Source organism: Gossypium hirsutum, chromosome D07 (assembly GCF_007990345.1).
Source record: "Gossypium hirsutum isolate 1008001.06 chromosome D07, Gossypium_hirsutum_v2.1, whole genome shotgun sequence".
Classification (NCBI taxonomy): Eukaryota; Viridiplantae; Streptophyta; class Magnoliopsida; order Malvales; family Malvaceae; genus Gossypium; species Gossypium hirsutum.
This window is the reverse complement of record NC_053443.1, coordinates 20,542,090-20,561,556: the sequence shown is the minus strand read 5'-3', so window position 1 is coordinate 20,561,556 and position 19,467 is coordinate 20,542,090. Positions and strand designations below refer to the sequence as shown.

General features: G+C 30.8%; 1 protein-coding gene across 25 annotated transcripts; it reads right to left on the bottom strand.

Moving 5' to 3' along the window:
• Positions 1-14,645: 14,645 nt before the first annotated feature.
• Positions 14,646-18,413, bottom strand: LOC107954355 (uncharacterized). Of its 25 annotated transcripts, XR_005915749.1 has the most exons (8): positions 17,978-18,377; positions 16,561-16,647; positions 16,125-16,217; positions 15,765-15,855; positions 15,559-15,613; positions 15,227-15,300; positions 15,090-15,154; positions 14,646-14,982 (listed from the first exon to the last, which is right to left on the bottom strand). XR_005915749.1 is itself a non-coding variant. In XM_016889890.2 (5 exons), exons 1-4 carry the CDS (start codon positions 18,265-18,267, stop codon positions 15,255-15,257), a joined length of 465 nt encoding a protein of 154 aa, XP_016745379.2. In that variant the 5' UTR covers positions 18,268-18,413; the 3' UTR covers positions 14,646-14,982; positions 15,227-15,254. The 25 variants fall into 25 exon arrangements, 2 of the variants coding, with proteins under 2 accessions (XP_016745379.2, XP_016745377.2); XR_005915739.1 differs by having other exon boundaries at positions 15,090-15,300; positions 17,978-18,385; XR_005915740.1 differs by lacking the exon at positions 15,765-15,855 and having other exon boundaries at positions 16,125-16,250.
• Positions 18,414-19,467: the final 1,054 nt, after the last annotated feature.

The following is a 19,467-nucleotide window of genomic DNA, read 5'->3' as shown; positions in this document are numbered from 1 at the left end:
GTTTTATGTTAATTTGTAGTTAACGTCGATTGGAAAATGTCCGAAGACATTTTGATAAACAAAGCATTGTCAGTTTGAAAAATGTTTTATTGAAAAATTTTGATAAAACATTTTACGTGAATAATGGGATAATTTTATGTTAACCATCATATTTTATATGAAACAAATATAAAAAAATTGAAAATATTTTCCGTTAAATTTTTTACGCGAAACAAAACTACCTTTAGTGACAATTTTTTTTTTGTTATAATACTAAATATTATTTGTACATTTTGGAATGTAGTTGGGCCACACAAGAAAGTAATGGAGCCCATGGTCTTGCAAGAGAAATATTAACTATGGGCGTTTGCTTCATTATTGTTATACCAGCCCATGACTTATTATATACATCATTCACATCACCATCTATCTAGCAGGTTACCATGACAAGATAGGCAATCTAACACCGCCTTTTCTTACCATGCGACTCTCAGCCCCTCATTACCATGTGAACCGTTGTCTTCCACCGCCTTTTCTTATTTCCCCCTCAGCAAGGAGGCTATTAGGAGTTGAAAGATTGTTCCGAAGATCATTCATCATTAATTTGTTTCGTGTGGACAAATAGATTCTATAAACCGTTTTCTTTTGATCTTGCATTTTCAAGGTCTATGGAATACCAACCACAAGTTTGACATTATTGATATTGGTTACAATCTTTTACAGGTGAAATTTGATAATATGGCTACTTAGTTCTGGCCATAGTTTATTTTTTGTTAGTTGGTCTAGTTATTGAAATTCTATTAGGAGGGAGAATATACACTTAACTAAGTCCTCATTTTGGTTAGGCTTTCATAATTACCATTGGACTATGACAAAAAAAGATTTGTGCCATGATAGGTTCAACTTTTAGGGCTTCTAACATTTGATTTCACACGTAGCAATTTTCGAATAAAGAGGTACGTCAATTCTTTTTATATGTTAAAATTTTAGATGGTATAGAAATGTGATTGTTGTACACTTACGAAATTTAAATTATATTTTATTTTAAAAAATTATAATATATTAATAATATTAATTAGTGAGATTTAGACTATATTTTTAATAAAATTTACAAATGTAATTTTATTTATTAAAATTTATTTTTATTTTATAAAATATGATTAGTAGTTTTTTTTAATATAAAATTTAAGCATTTTATTAAAATAATATTTTATTTTTATTTCACTTCAGAATAAAAGTAACTTTACTAAATTTGAGATAAAATTCTATTATAAATGGTAAAAATAAAAAATAAAAAATAATTTTATAACAAATCTGATTATTATCATAAAATGTGACTTTTATAAAGAATGGTGACTTTATATTTGTGACCACGTAGGGTAGCTTTCTTGATGTGGGAGCTTAAAATAATTGATCAAAAAGTTTGCGCTGGGCTTTTCAGATAGATCCTCATTTAAAGGGTGTGGCCCAAAATATTCTGACGTCTTCCTTAATCCTCTGTTCCACCTACCAAAAATTTTGGAGTTTAAAGTCCAGCCCACTACACCTTTGAGAAAATTTGGATCAAATCTCATATCCAAAATTTACAAAATTTTAAAAAATATATTACCGAACAGGAATGATACAAAAATATATAAGGAAATTATTTGGTACAAGCAAAGTTAGAGAGTGATAAGTGTCGTATAGAGATATAGTAAAACATTAAAAAAAAAAGAACACTTAAGTTTTTTTAAGGCTGCTTTTCTCCTTTGTTTTATCTAGCAATAGTGCTATTCTTGGGCAGGCTACCACCCACCTTTTTCTCCCTTTCTCCCATCAACCCTCTCTTTCTTTGTCCTCATTCACTCCACATGCCTTTTTTTTTTCATTCTACAGATATGTTTTGTGAACCTCCACTGACCACCAACACTTTTTCTTGAAAAGTTGGTTGGTCGTAGATATTCAAATGGTGGCTCTTTGTTGGCTTCTTAATATGTTTATGTTTTGAGAGTATTTCAAAATAATAAATGATTTCACGAATCGATTTGGACTCTTGTTGTCTTAAGTACTACAAGTTTTTTTTTGTTTTCTTTTTCATTGTTTAATAAATCTTCACTTTTGGAAGTTTTTGTCTTGTATTGTACAAGTTTTTTAGTCTTACTTATGCATATAGTCTTGTTTTTGCAAGTGATTTTAAGAATAGTTTTGTCGCGGTCCTCTCTAACTTGGTGGATGCTTGGTTCGTTTGCAGATTTTGCCTGCCGCTTTGGACCATCTAGGGTTAATTTCCTTATCGTGTTAAATGCTTGCAATCACTTCAGCTATGTCGTGCTTGAGTTGTCACAGAGTCGGTCGTTAATATGTCATAATGTACTACTAATGTTAGGTTGAAGTCTTTGTTATGATGACGAAACTTATCAACCTGTTTTTTTTTCTTCGAATTATATAATCCCGTTGATAAAATAAACTAATTTTCGCTAACAAGTTAAAATCTTTTTCAAAAAGAATAGGTTAGGAATTACTCAAGCATTGAATTCTAAATTGTGTTACATTAAGGCGTATATTATATAAATCATATGACATGATAGACAACAGATATCACATTTAGATATAACTGATTTGTTTAAACATGAATAATATAATAAATGAGTTCAATTAGGTTTATATGCTGCATAATTATGTGATTTAATACAGGCAAACCAACTCACATACAATATACAACGTTAATACTTGTGTCATGAACGTATTAAGCATTCCTTTGGAAGGTCATTGACATTAATTTTGATACAATTAAAATTAAAAAAATTAATTATTATAGTGGTGAAATTAAATATTGTAACTATAAATTTAAAATTAAAAGTAAAATATGTATTTAGATAAAAACGTAGTGACAACGGTAAAATAAATTATTGTAACAATACATTATAACTATTAAAAACAATAGATTAAATATTATAAACTTAATTCACGACTTAACCCTTAAAATATATCGTTTTTCTATTTTATTACCTAAATTTTTTTTACTTAAATAAATACTTAAAGCATACAAATGTGGGACGTGATCTACTCTTTTTATTTTTACTGAAAATCTTTTAAAAAGCATTATTATCAATTATATTAAAATTAAAATTTTTTAATGAGCTTACAGAATGCAGAAAATTAATTATTGGGGTCGCTCCAGTAAGTAACTTAAGAAATAAATAAAAAATTTAAAAATTAATATATATATATATATATATATTTGTTAAAAACGGACTCTCTCCATTTCTGTCATTTCATCATCAAGCAAAGTCTTTTTCTTCATTTCCTTCCATCAATCAAACTCCCCCACGTTTCATAATTTATTTTTATTTTCTCATTTTTCCACTGCAATTCCATCGTCACTCGATAGGGTGAATTTCTTAATATACCGGTTTTTGGGGAAAATCATGAGATTAAGCCTTTCTTTTTTAAAATTTATTGAAATAAGTCTATTTTAGAGAGAGTGTGTAAAAACGTGTCAAACTGAACGTATTTTCAATTGATTTTACAGGAAAACGCTTCTAATTGGATGTGCTTTTAGCTTTGGTTAGATGGTTAAATATTAATATTTTTATCCTTGAGTCTGGGGTTTGATTCTTTTCCTACTCACATTTGTAATTTTTATTTTATGTTGTTTCAAGCTTTTTAAATTTTTAATTAATTTTTTAATATATTAGTTACTTCGATAGTTAGATAGTTACAATTACATCTTAGAGTCTTGAGTTCAATTTCTCTCCTACTCAAATTTATGTTTTTTTATTTCATGTTGCTTCAAGTTTTTTTTTAATTAATATTTTTAACATATTAGCCCTTTTTTTATTTAGATGGTTAGATAATTGAAACTACATCCTTGAGTTTGAGGTTCTATTATTTTTATAAGCATATTAATGTATTTTTAATTAAAAATATAAAAAAGCTTGAAACAACATGAAAAAAAATACATAATATGCTTATAATAAAAATAATGGAACCTCAAACACAATTATTTAACCATCTAAAAAAAAGAGTTAATATGTTAAAAATATTAATTAAAAATAAAAAGCTTGAAGCAACATGAAATAAAAAATATAAATGTGAATAGGAAAATAATCAAAATCGAAATTCAAGAATTAAAACACTAACATTTAGCCATCTAACCAAAGCTGAAAACACATTCAATTGAAAACGTTTTCTTGTAAAATCCATTGAAAATGCGTCCAATTGAATTCGTTTTATCTTCAAAATCAACCTATTTCAATAAAATTTAAAAGAAATGGCATTCTCTCGTAATTTTTCCTAAAAATTGGGATATTTAAGGAATTCACGCCACTCGATAAGCTAACCCCACCTTTTTTCTTTAAGAGTGCACGTAAAATATAGGTTTTGCTTTATTGCTATTAATTAGAGGTATATGTATGTGAGGAATTAGTGTAAAATTAAATTAGTTTTCCCAGTGACAAGTTAAGCAGATTAACCGAAAAAGCAATGAAGAAAATTCTTCTGTTAAAGAAATTACGAAGAGATGGCGAGGGAGTGAATAGACTGAAGAAAGTTTTGGTTGAATGCTTTGTGGATTTGCATATATTAAATAAAGGTTTACATGGCAATTAAAACAAGTCCAATTCTGATTATATGACTCGTAGAAGCAAAACTTCGATTGACGATCACGCTTACAAGTCTGAAAATTCATCTCCTACATAACTTTTAGCTCTTTGAGCCATGCTATATGCAGAGGGTATGGATTTGGTTTTCTACAGGTATAGGAGAATTTAAAAAGCATGAAGTTTGTATTAACATTCTATTCGCTGCTTTATGCCACAATGATTTTATTACCGAGAATGTAAAGTAAGCTAACCTCACAATTATTCTTTCATTTTTCAGTCCATTTTTAATAGTTTCTTTGGCTGGCTTTATATTTTCTTGGTGACCAAACAAAGCAGAAAGAAGATGGAGTTGTAGTGAGGAAGATAAAGAGGAAAAGAGAAAATAAATTATGGGGAGTTAGATTGGTGGAAGGGGATGAAAGAAAAGATTTTGATTGGATATGATCAAAGGAAAAAATGGAGAGAGAATGACTGGGTTTTAAACAAATATTTAGTTTAATTTTTTCCTATCAAAATGGAGATGATGGTTAATTTACGTATATATGGCAAAAAAAAATTTATTTGAGAAATCTTAAATTTTTTTGATTTGTACTGTTTTTGGAGAGAGAAGTGGAAAACATATCTTATAGGATGCATTTTCACTTAGGTAATTTCTTTTTTGCAATTAGAAATTAGAAGTCTGTAGATTTATTTTTATCTATGCTTGAGATAGGCATGATTGTAGTTTTAAGGAATGCTTGAATTTTTTATGGTGCTGTGGAGTTGGGTGACTTACAAATTTCATTTCCCATGTGAGTATGGAGCCATCTCCTGGAAAATCGGATCATGTTGCAACTCAAGGTTCCAGTTGACAGTGATTATACGGTTTGGGGTTGAAGTGTAACTAGGGCTTCAAGTTTACAAAGGTTATGCTATCAAGGAATAGAGCATAAATGGGGTCGTAGTTGACGATGGTTATGCGAGCACGACAACAAGTTTCTCATCAGAAGAGGCTGCTTTATAAAACTCAAGCATAAATACAATGAAGAAAAAAACAGTGGCGTTTCAGTTTAATAAAGTGATGCATGCATCTTATCCACCACCACTGAAGGTAGTGACCCCATTATTATAACCTGTGACAACATTGGGGTGTACCAAGTTATACTAACAAGGTCACCGCCTTCAGTGCAGATGAACAACACGAATAACTTGATTGTACTGGAAGACCCATTGTGTTTTCCTTCCTCTCACCTATGTTTGTCTATTATGAAACTTGCTCTTCTGATGAGAAGACTAGTTTGTCGTGCCCGCATTATCACTGCCAATTTCGGCCCCATTCATGCTCTATCCCTTGACAGCATAACCTTTATAAACTTGAAGCCTTAGTTACACTTCAACCTGAGATGGTATAATCACCGCCAACTTGGACCTCGAGTTGCAAAATGATTCGACTTCTCAGGTGGTGGTGTCATACTCACACGACAAGTGAAATTTGTAGGTTACCAAGCTCTATGAGGTCACTGTGAACCTAAACACAACTTAAATCTATGACTATGTCTCCGTTAAAACGAGAGAGAAATAAATTTTTAAACCCGAAAATTTCAACACGGAAGAAGAAGAAAAAACAATTTAGAGTAGATTGAGATATGGTGAGTAGGGGATAAAGAATAAGCATTTATATAGGGGTTGGGGCGGGGTATAAACGGAAAAAAATTTATCCTGGGAATCTCAGGTTGTAAGGGTTAGGAGCAATCAAGCTAGGGTGGCTGAAATGGCCAGAGAGAAAACACTTCCTATAAGGGGCATTTTCATCTGACATGGCAGTGGAAACACTTCCTACTGGGCGCATTTTCCACTAACATGTCCGACATGTGACTTGAAAACACATTTTGTAGAAAGCGTTTTCACGCCCATGTCAGATGAAAACACCCCTTATAAGGAGCGTTTTCTTTCAGGCCATTTCAACTGCAAAACTTGATTGCTTCTAAGCTCCTGCAACCTGGGATTTCGGGGATGAGCTTGATAGAGGAAAATGTAAAAATTGCACGTGTCCTATTTTATCATCCTAACTCGATCGAATCGAGTGACAAAAATTCGAGTTAATTGAGTTGACAAATCCTATTTTATCATCCTAACTCAACTTAAAATTTTTCCAAATAGAGTCGAGTAAAATGAAATTCTAGTAGAGTTGAACCGAATCGAGTGAAAGTGTGGAGTTAAATTAAAAAATTAAACAATTAAACATGTCAAGTTAAAATCTTGTGCCAGTATAACAATTCCATGTTATACCACATAAATTTGAAACCATATATATTTGAAAACTTTTCCAAATCAAAATAAAAAAATGCTTTAGTATGACAAACTTGAATAATTAATTAGCTTAGTTCGGTCCTAAAATTATGATTCCAGAAAGTTTTTAATTTTTTAACTTTCTTTATATATTTTTTAGAATTTACTTTTTGAAATTTTTAGCATTTTACATATAAAATATGTTATTCAAATTATTCGAGTTATTCTAATTGTAAATTTTAAACTCACAGCTTGATCGCATACAAACCAAACCAATTTAATAAATTTGTTTCGTACATTGTAAATAAGTGTACATATCGGATGTAAAACAAAGTATATAAAAAATTACAAAATTACAAAATAACAACATCATGGGTGTCTCGAATGTGTACCACAATCGAGTGAGGGTTGGCACGCCTGGGGTTATGTCGCACTATTGCGTTTGGTGACTGCTCCTCGATTTCGACTTCACATTGGCATGCATGTTGGGGTTGATCGTTGACTTCATCTCCTCCCTTATTGGTTGAACCTGATCATGTCCTAGCCACCCAACGTAGATCCCATTGGGTCGAGTCAGTGGTTGCGAGGATGACTCACCTCGGTAGAACAACGATGCTATGGGTGTTTGCGACATTATTAGTGGGCCACTATATGGTATCGACTGGCCTGATTGCGAATAGAAGGTGGGTATTGAAGGCAATACTAGATGCGTCAGTGTTGTTAGTGAGATCGGCATGTAATATGACACGGTGGGTGACAGTCGTGCATAATATATCCTTGGAGAATGTGTTGATGCAGGGAATGATGGGGCGTATTGTGGTGCTTGTGAAAAATAAACTGGTGCTGAATGTGTTGATGCATAGAATGATTGTGCATCCTATAGTAGTTGTGTAAAATAAACCGGAACTAAAGGTGATGATGTGGAGAATGAGTGTGCGTGTTGTGGTGGTTGTGAGAAAAAAACTAGGTTAAAAGAAAAATTAAATGAACTACACTGACCGAGAGTTGCACGACAATCGAGCCATTCAATGCAGATGAAGTAGATTTTGATCCCGTCGCGTCTCCATCTCTTGACCTAAGATTGGTGGGCCCTTGTCTTAGCCTCAACTTGAAATTATGCCTAAACCAATCCATGTAATCCAGAGACATCGCTAACTCTGGTGTGAGAATTGTTTCACGCGTTGGCAAGAAATCGTACCTATGCTCCCACATCTTGATATACTTCTTGTGGAATGTTAGCCAATCTTTCTTGAGTCTCCCCCGCAAGTCGATCTTGTGGAGGTCATCGAGCTCCTTGGGTGGTGATGGAATATGTTGCGTACACCCAAACTGTCGCATGACTCGGTTGGATTCGTGCATCTCGACTGCTGCAAAAATGACCAATGGCACTTTGACAATCCAAATGTTGTGATTGGCCAAAAATTCGGCTGGAGCACATTCTTGAATCCTCGGATTCGCATATGGCATCCATACAAACTGTATTACGAATTTATAATTTTTAGAACGTGTGTAATATTTAATTTTAAGTGCTAGAATACATATTATATAACTTTGAAATTCATAAGCTAACCTCCTATTCAGTTTCTTGATTTAAAGCTAGTCAGATATCCTCGAGCTCGATCGGTATACTATTGTGTCTCGTAGGGTTGTTCCACCTATTCAAATAATATGTTATTTCACAATTACAACAATGAAAAATAAAAAATGTAATGATATTGTGGAATGAATTTTACCATATGACAAGTAGGAATTCGTAAGGGAGTTCCATTTGAGGGCGTAAAAATGGTAGTCGATACCATGTCCACGATTGAAAGGAGCATGCAACTGCCGATTTTAACTTTATCCAGTATTGTCACTCAACACATTTATCGGTACAATATCGCCAACACCGCTAATCCCTAACTAAATCGTCTCGATTCCTTGAAGTTGGCTACTAGTAGTAGACACCTCAAATGCACCAGATTACGTGATTTATCTAGCATTAGCAGACCCCCAATCAATCTCAAAATGAATGCACGTGCAAATTGTTCCTTTTGGGCATTGTTCATTAAAGCCTCGATAGTTTGGAAGTTATCCTCCAACAATCTCATCTCGATCCAAATACCCTTAAACTAGTTCGACACCTTCCCTAGTAGTTGCTCGCATGTTGCACTCCAATCGAAAATAACAACTGGCCTCGAAACGACATCCTCATCCACTGGTAGATTGAGTTGTAAACTGACTTCCTCGAGTGTAATTGTACACTGACCCCAGGGAAGATGGAATGTGTGCGTCTCCGGTCTCCATCTCTAGATCAAAGTAATGATGATTGAGGGATCCAATTTAATCCCCCACCCCTACCCCCCGAGCATGCGAGTTGTGTATAAAAAGCCTGCATCTCGCAAGTGCCCATGAATGACCTCGGGTGTAGCTTTGCAAGTTGTTTATGTACGTCTCTAAAATCTGATCTTTAGACGGAGTATATAAACATAGAAAATTAATAATCTAAGTGACATAATAATTAACTACTGAAATTTAAATAATTTAATAAATTTCCTCACCATTTGTAATTGAACGCCGGAGATATGTGTAATGACCCAAAATTCACAAGCATCGGAAAAGTACATTATCGGGCCTCCGTCTTAATAAACTGAGTCATAAAAAAATTATTATTTGAAGTAATTATGAGTTTAGTTGAGTGCTTAATTAGGTATTAATTGGGTGAATTTAGTTTAATTAAGAGAAATTAGGAAAAAGAGTTAAATTGAATTAGGAGTAAAAGTTGAATTATAGATTAATAGAAAATAAAAAGGATTAAAATGGCAATTAAGCCATTAACAAGAAATGAGGCAGCATAAGCGATAAAAATCTTAGATTTTTATGTTTTATATATATTATTTTATTATATAATATAATATAATATATTATATAATTATATTATATTATATTATATTATTATATATTAAATAAACTAAATAGATGACAAATGTATGGTAAAGATTAAAGACAAGTGTAATAGTAATAATTATATAGGTACACTTGTAATAAAAATAAATATATGCTTAAATAATAAGTAAAAGACTTTTTTATAATAATATATTATTAATATTATTAGTTAAAATAAAAGAAATAAAGTAAAGTAAGTAAAACAAAAGAAAAAGAAACAAAAGAAGAACAAAAAAGAAGCAGAGAAAGAGACGACAACAGGGGAAGAAAAAGGAAAAGAAAAGAAAAGGGGATATTGAGATTTTAATGCTTCAAGTTTAATTGGTACGCTAAATTTAGCCATTTTTCTCTTAATTTTGATGTTTTAGAAGCTTTAAAACAAAGTTTTGTTGAAATTAAGTGGAGGTTATGGAAATTCATAGGTTTTTGAACATGATTCATTTTGAACAAGTTGTTAAATTAGGGGTTTAGTTGATAGAATTTCTAGTTAGAATAGATAAAAAGATTGAATTGTAAACTAAGTTATAAGTTTTACATAGTTGGGATTAAGTTATAAAAAAGCCTTAAATTAGGGTTTAATTATGAATATTGAATAGTTGAGTTAAATATGGCAAGAAATTAAGTAGAAAAGAAGTATGAATTAAGTTAGAAAAGTAAGTAAGCTTAGTTAGAATTAAATTGGGAATAAGTAGGAATTGAATAAATTTAATTATTATTATTTTTTAATGCTGTAATTAATAGTGAAAATAATTATTATTTTCGTAGCTAACAAGGAAAACGGGGCATTGGCATCCAAAGGAAAAGAAAAAATCGTTGAGGAGTAAACGCATATTCCGGGTTTGTATTACTATAACTTAAACTATTTACTAAATGCTATATTGAAATTGTAATCATGAGACATTTAAAGTAATGTAAGTAATAACATTTGAAATTAAGTAAGAATATGTGTGAATATTGAATTATATGTTAATTGAAAGAATAGATGTTTTGAATTGTTTGAATATTTGAAATTGTTGTGGAAATGAATTCGAAATTGGAAAAGTAAAATAATACCCTATTAACTTATCAGACTAGATTTGATACAAATGACATGCCATAGGATTTGTGATGTGATGAGGAGATTTGTAGTTCGGCCGAGAAGATGATTCTGTTATTATATGCTTCGGTTTATCCGAAGAGGCATCTAATGCCTTATTGGTGTGTTTGGGAGGATATGATATATTGGTGTGTTAATTAGGAGGATTTATATTATTCCGGGTGTGTTTAGGTTGGATATTCTGGTGTGTTTGGGTGGAATCCACGTATCTGTCAGAGTCCGAGCCTTGTTAATAGGGTAAATAATTGAAATAAAAATTTGAAAATGAAATTGATTGATTTGGCACTATTGAAAAGTACAAGAATGAATGAGTTAAATTATGAATTGAATTAGTATGTAATATATATATATATGAATTTAAGAGTTGTGAAGTGATATATAAATATGTATATTTAGTTTAAGTGATTTATAAAGATTATGGTCGATGTTTGAAATTTTATTATTATTAAATAGTTTAATTTATAGTAATACCACTGAGTATGAAATACTCAGCGTACGGTTGTTTTCGTGCGCAGGTCATTAGAGTTCAAAGTCCAGTTCATCATCCAGAAAGATCTCGACTCCAACAAATAAATTTTGGTGATGTATTTCTTCCTTTTGTTTAAGTGGCATGTACTGGGTGATTGTACACGAGTCGTATATATAAATGTAAATATAAATGTTAAATGATCTTGGTTGTAAGTAAATAGTTACAATATTTTTTTATGATAAATATAGTTTAAAGTTATAAATTAGTAAACTTAGTATTAAATCTTGAAATGGAATGAAAGATATGAATTAGTTTGTTTTTTTTATATTAACTTAAACCTTTTATAATTAAAGTAGTAAATCAATTTATTTAGCATGATTTAGTAGTGTTCTAAGGAATAAAATCTTTGGTTGAAACATTGGTATTGGTTGTTTTTGTTTTAAATTTGCAAGGGGTATTATGTAAAAATAAACAGAAATGCTGTCGAAAATTTTCAAAAATTATAAAAAAAAATAGAATATTCGAACAAGTTCCGTTTTTTTTATATGTTTTGGGCTTTGAGAGTCCTTTATATGAATTTTGTTATTAAATTATACTATGAATGTTATTTTAATTGTGAATTATTCGTAAGTTGTCTGATAGGTCCGGTAATGCCTCGTAACTCTGTTCCGGCGACGGTTTGGGGTTAGGGGGTGTTATAATATGCTTGTCATCCAAACGAATAAGTTGATTTGCCATTTAAAATTTATAAGAAAATAATAAAATAGAAGATAATAAAATTCAAAAAATAATTTGAAAAATAATTGAGGATTAAAAATTAAAAATTGAAAACTAAAATTTGAAGATTGAAAATATAAAATTGAAAAATGGGATTGAGGATTGAAGATTGAAGATTGAGAATATAGGAAGAAATAATGAGTATGGAGTATTTAGTTGAAAAGAATGAAAGTTTGAGGGGTTTATATAGGAATTCTTATGGCTGTTGGACCCCTACTAGTCGTTGGAATAGTTACCGTTGAAAGGAAAACACTTCCTACAATGCGTGTTTTCATTGATGTGGCAATGAAAACACGTCCTGTAGGACGCGTGGCACATTTTCCTTTCTCTTTTCAAAAATAGCATAGATCGATAAATTTTTAGAGATTTTTAAATAATTGGCATATATACATAAATTAATGAGAGATGATGTGTCCCATGGTGCATTTCTATTTGCTGAATTTTTTTACCCATTTAAAAAATAGGAAAAAAATCATAATGTTGTTATATTTTAGGTATTTAATTGGACAAAAAAGTATGTATCAAAGTGGAAAAAAAATAATATTTTAAGGGTTAAATAGTAAATTAAACCAATTTTTTATATGACTGAAGTTATAACTATTTGAAAAATTAATACACAATTAAAAAAATATACTGACACATTTTTAAATATATTTATTTGAATATTTTAATTAATATATTATAGTAATGATAATAAAATGAATAAAAATTTAAAAACATTTAAATAAAGATAATTTAAACAATGTCGGAATTTTGTTTCCTTCTTTCACCAAAAACCTTAAATGGTTCTTGGAGAGAGAGTACCTTAGTTAGTAGAGATACGACCTGCAATGTTCAAACGAGAGATATAAAATGTTATACTTATAATTAATTAATCACTTAAATTTTTTAATTTTTAACTTTATTCATTAAAGCTTTAAAATTTAACTAGAAAGTAAAAATATTTTTTAAAGTAATAAACTAGTTGATTTTTTATGCTAAATTATTAATGCCGTAGAATGACAGTAAAACCATATGTGATTCTGGTATTCTTTGAATTTGGGATGATAAAACTAAAAGTTTAAGACTCTTCCAATGACTACAAAATTGTTTATTTATATTCATATATCCAATTATTCTACTTGTTTCTTATCAAAAAATTTCATGCATTGCATCTATACATGAAAATAGGCAAGTTTGGAATGGTGGACAGAGTACTCAAACCAACCAGTCTTTTGATTTTATTCATACATCAAAGAGGGAGAAATTATAACCCTTTTTTCATTTTTAGATAATAATAAAAAAAATATCGAATTTATACTTTCTTTTTCTTACACTAATAATAATATCGATTCTAATACACAACATTAATTACTGTTTTTGCAGGCACAGAACTATCTTCTTTATGTAATAATATGACCGACATCATTATGTCTAATTTTAATAGAATCATGTCTCATTCATTCTTTTCTTTCCTTCACATAAATGACACCTGACCTCATGGAAACCATTGTCTGTGGCCCACTCAACAAAATCAGACCTTCAACTTCAAAGCGGACAAACATGTCTCAAAACTGTTACAGTATATCAATAAATAATACTTTTATTTTTCGGATTTAAATTATAATTTTTTAAGAAGTTAAAATATAATTTTATTATTATATTAATATAAAATTTTTTATTTTTTATTTTGAAGGGCTCAAAACTAAATTTTAAATTTAATACCATTAAATTAATTTAAAATTTTACTATTTTTTAACAAACTATGAGAAAATATTTTCATTTCTGAAGGCTAAAGACAACCCTTCCAAATTTTATAAAAAAGGTTAAAATATTTCAATAGTCACCCAATTATGGCTTTGATTTTGGCCACTCAAATAAAGTTAGTGACATTGAATGTCTAGGGCATTCAACAATTAAGTAGCTAACAACTAGCTGATGTAGTTATTGTTTTCTCCATGTGGACATCTAGATAGACTATTTTTTGTCGGCTAACATATTTCGAAAATAAATTTCTCTAACCTTAAAAAGAATTCATTTCAAGGATTCTAGATTACATCTCATTCATTCACTACACCAAAATAGCCTTTAGCTGTGCTTTTTAGCGCCGCTAAAAGTATTTGTGGCACTTCGACAAGCGCCGCAAAAAATGCCGCTATTGAACTCGTCGCTAACTTTTAAGGCATTTTTTAACCTTTAGCGGCGCTTTTTACACAAACGCCGCTAAAGACTATGACCTTTAGCGGCGCTTTTCCCACAAACGCCGCTAAAAACCATGACCTTTAGCGGCGCTGTTTATCACAAACGCCGCTATAGAACAAACCTTTAGCGACGCTTCTCGCAAAAACGCCGCTAAAAACATATCATGCAAAAAATTATTTTAATCAAATAATATTTATTTTTATGATAAATATATTATGTTTTATTTTTTTAATTTGAACTTTAAATATACTTTTAAGGATAAATAAAAAATATTATTTAAATTAAATTTTCTATGAAAATGATAAAAGAAGGCAAATAAAGGAAGCTTAAATAATAATAAAAATTAATAAAAGTGAGAAAACGTAAATAATTAATAAAAATAGTTAATTGTAAACCTCGAAATTTTGGTAAAATCAACACCAATGCAATGCAAGCCATTGTTGAGTCTAATACAAGTGAAGAAACTAAGATCCTAAGAAGAGAATCCTATTTTACTAACAGCAGTAAAATATCCATACTTTGTCCAGTATTTATATCGAAAAATCAGATCAGAAGAAGCAATCTCTTTGCACAACATTTCAATTCCTATTAAGGCCTTCGAATGTAGTTGATGAAAGCCGGCATACACATCCGATCAATCAGCTTTCAGTTTCAGAATTTCCTTGGCGGTCCTTAAACGAAAATAGGGCATAGGACATGTGTTCCTACATAAGCATGCAAAAATCCAACTCAGTTCAAAGACAAATAACTAGATATCGTGTTTCAAACGAATGAATGTGCATGTGAGAGTATCTCCAATATGTACTTCTACCTTTTGTCATATATTTAGGCAGATAGACAACAGATTTTACATCCCATCAACTACTGCCCTGAGTACTAGAGTTTAATCACAGAAAAATCAAAATAAAACATGAACAACAAGGATAAAAAATAGTTCCATGGACTTACCTGCTCAAAACAAAGACTTAAGCCTCTGCTATAGAAGTTGATATATAGAATACATAAACATGCCACAATCAAACCTGTACATAGAGAAAATTGTTTAGGGGGAACAATTCAAATTCTAACACAAAAGGCATATGACACCACGAAACTAGCAGTGCAAATTAATAATTGAATTCACCAAATATTGGAACCAATTGCAATAAATAGTTAGTATAAAAAGACTCAGATACCTATAAAGCTACCTCACAATTAATTACTACACAATATAAGTTATTTTGTTTAAGAAATAAGCTTATGAAGAACAAGTACTTCGAGTACTGCTCCCTATCATATACCTGACTAAGAAGTTTTGGTTTGTCTTTTGTTGAAAATGTAACTTCATGCATGGGCCTGCATCAGCACCAAAGAATGTAAATTTCACCATCGAAATGGATAGAAAGTATTTATAAAGCTTCACCAAAAATGACAGAAGCATCGGTATGTGAATGGTAAAGCAGGAAGATGAAAACTAAATATGATGAATAAACTTGCAAAAACACACCTAAAACTGAAGTCAACTAAAGATGGTGGTGAAGCATTGCTCTGAGGTAAGAAAGTTGAACTTTGACAGGACCTTATCAGTTAATGCACTCCTAAATAATTTAAAGATCCAATACATAATATTTAAAAAGTATATGATGATCAAGTCCAAAAAAACCAAACTACCACTAACTTAACCAAAATTTTTGTATAAACAATCAGCCCTCACTTAAGGACATGTTAAGGCATAAATAAATACCGGGAAAGATGTGAACTGTCAAGTAAAGAACTATCTCCATCTTGATCCTTACACTTATTTGCTTCAAGTGCAAGGGATTCAAGATTAGGCGATAAGCCAAAGGCAGGGAAGGGAAGACTTTACCTTGGCCTGCGGCTTCTAAGAGAATATTCACAGATTCCTCACCAGTCCACCACCTATCGAAATTAACCACAAGTCGTGCAGTCCCTAAATTTTCTGGCAGTATGGGAAAGAAGGGAAGTTGGTTTTCTGCAATTAAAAAAATTTTCTTTGCAGCTCATAGCAATTTGGTGTGATGTTGTTTTATCCCTAAATTTGCTGCTCATAGCAACTCGATTCATACTTTAAACTTTACTATGTATATTTGTAAAGTTGATAATCACATTCATTCATACTTTTCCATGTGATTGTTCTTGGCTCAAAAGTCGTGTAAAATGTTATTCAAATCTTCAATCGAAGATGATTGAATACAAGGAAAATTATGCCCCAGAATAGCTACACATTCTAAAAATCATCTTAAAAAGCTCAAGCATGCGACTAAAAACTGAGCCAAACTTACATTTGAAAGGCGGAAGGGGCAAAATTTTGGTTTTCCTCTTCTTCCGTACTTCAGCAGGTATGCCCCTTTCTTCAGAGTAGTAATGGCCTGTTGCAAAGAGCATCCAATAAGCTAACTTGGGCAGCTTTAGCACACTTGACATAATTATAGCTCCAAGATGAGCTTACATGTAGCAGAATGACAAATTAAGGAAAAACATCCACCGCATCATAATATCATTTAGAAATATATATATTCATTACAATAGACGGGGAAAAAGAATTATGAAAAAATTTCTTCGAAATTTAGAAAGAGAAAAAGGTTGAAATAGTAATATACAACAATAAATAAATATTTGGGCACATTAAGAAGCTGAATTCTGAGAAAGTGAAAGGTAATTCCCTTTGAGCAAAGCCAAATTCAGATTAATTCCCACCTTGACTGTAGTACAAGCAGACTAACACTTAGCATCTAAGCCATACATTTTTCCAACTTATTTTGAACAAGAGATACATACATCAGATTTTTCCCTGGATCGATCTCCAAGGATCCAAAGACAAATGAAAGATCCTCAAGAGGGAAAATTTGTGTCTATAGATGTGACATAGAAAATATGCAAGTCCCATTTATTTATCTGTTGCTATATATCAGTTTACTTGGTACTTAAATTTCAACTACCCAAGAATAAGAAGTAATCTGCAGAAGTATTAAACTACTCATAGCAAACAAAATTATTTCCGGTCTGTTACACTCTTCCTCCATCTAAAGTAGCATATCTTGGACATGAGATTGTAGTTATCACTGGCTTGTCAAAAACAAGACAATGTAATGAGTTGTTAGTATACCTTAGATGGACATAACAGTATTCATTATATGAAAAATCATTGATGGTGAACAGAGAACACTAATCAGCTGAGAATTATCATCACTCAAGTTGATTTGAGTCTATCAAGTAAGGTAGCAGCATAATAAAATGCCTAAAAGTTTCATCACTCCTAGAACATAGGGTGCTTGTATGCCATTCCTTGGTCACAATACAGGTTTCAGTCACATGGTAATTCAAATAGAAAATTCTAAGATCGTTCAAACAATGCAATAACAAGATCAGCTGGCTTCCTCTCTTTACTCTCACTATGAAAAGCTTTCAAAGAGCAACTTACAGTTAAAATAAGCTGAATATCGCTAATGGGAATTCACCCTAGAAAGCTACAAGAAGAATGCTGCCATTTTTTCTACTTGATCCTACAATTGTGCATAATTTACTCATACACATCAGTGGACAATCATTAAACAGCTGAATTACTCCTAAAGACCTCCCCGTATATAAGGCATCGAATTAGCAATTTCAAACAAGAATCAGAAGGAAACATGAAACCAAAAAGAAAAAATTCAATCCAACAAACAGAAACCAAATTCAATAATTGAACTACAAATAAACCTTGGCAACATACTCCATCTCCGCGAATTTGAAGGCGAGACCGAGGGAGTTAAAAAGAACAGAAACCAAAGAACAAGCATCACAGAACGCTTGCAATATTTGGAGTTGAAATTTGAAGTTGGAGGAAAAGACAAAAAAAACCCTTGTGAGTTTGGGTTTGCTAGTTTGTTTACAAAAAATCTTTGAATCATACGGCAGGGAGAAACTAGCAAATCAAAACAAACAAAACGATCAAAACTGGCTTGGTTTCCTAGTTCTGGGTTCTTTGATTTTGGACTGCTTTTATCCATTTGAGAGTTTTAAGACGAAGAACAAACAAGAACTGGCTTGGCTTCAATTGGGAAGAAACAGAGTTGAATAAACTTTTGGGTTTTTTTCTTGGATGTGGGAAATTAGGGGTTTAGGGGGGGGGGGGGAAGTTGGGGATTTCGGAGGGGGGAGTTTTATAAAATGTCGCTAAATTTTTAAAGTGAAATAATTTTTGTGGCATTTTCTTATAAAAACGCCGCTATTGCTTATCTTTAGCGACGTTTTTAATAAAAATGTCGTAAATTTTTTTTCATTTTGAACAAAACAACGCCTTTTTGCTATTCTAAAAATTTTTATTTTGTTTTTTATAAATTGATTTATTTTTTGCTATAAAAACACCGCTATTTCCTTTTGAATAAAATGACACCGTTTTACTATTCGAAAAATTTTTTATTTTATTTTTTATAAATTGATTAATTTTTTGCGGCGTTTTTATAGAAAACGCCGCTATTGCTTACCTTTAGCAGCGTTTTTCATAGAAACGCCGCAAAATTTTTTTCATTTTGAACAAAATGACACCGTTTTGCTATGCTAAAAATTTTTTATTTTATTTTTTATAAATTGATTTACTTTTTGTGGCGTTTTTATAGAAAACGCCGCTATTGCTTACCTTTAGCGGCGTGCAAATTTTTTTTCATTTTGAACAAAACGACGCCGTTTTGCTATTCTAAAAATTTTTTATTTTGTTTTTTATAAATTGATTTATTTTTTACGGTGTTTTTTCTATTTCATTTTGAACAAAATGACACCGTTTTGCTATGCTAAAAATTTTTTATTTTATTTTTTATAAATTGATTTATTTTTTGCGGCGTTTTTAAAAAACGCTGCTATTGCTACCTTTAGCGGCGTTTTTCATAGAAACGCTGCAAAATTTTTTTCATTTTGAACAAAACGACGCCATTTTGCTGTTTTAAAAATTTTTTATTTTATTTTTTATAAATTGATTTATTTTTTGACATTTTGAACAAAATGACACCGTTTTGCTATGCTAAAATTTTTTTATTTTATTTTTTATAAATTGATTTTTTATAAAATAAAATAAAAAGTACTCTCAAAATAAATATTGCATATTTTAATAAGAAAACAAATGATAAAATGGTTGTAATTAATTATTAAGTTAGAATTATCTAAATTAAATAATTACCTATATATCCATATCATTTTTATTTCTTTTTTTTTTG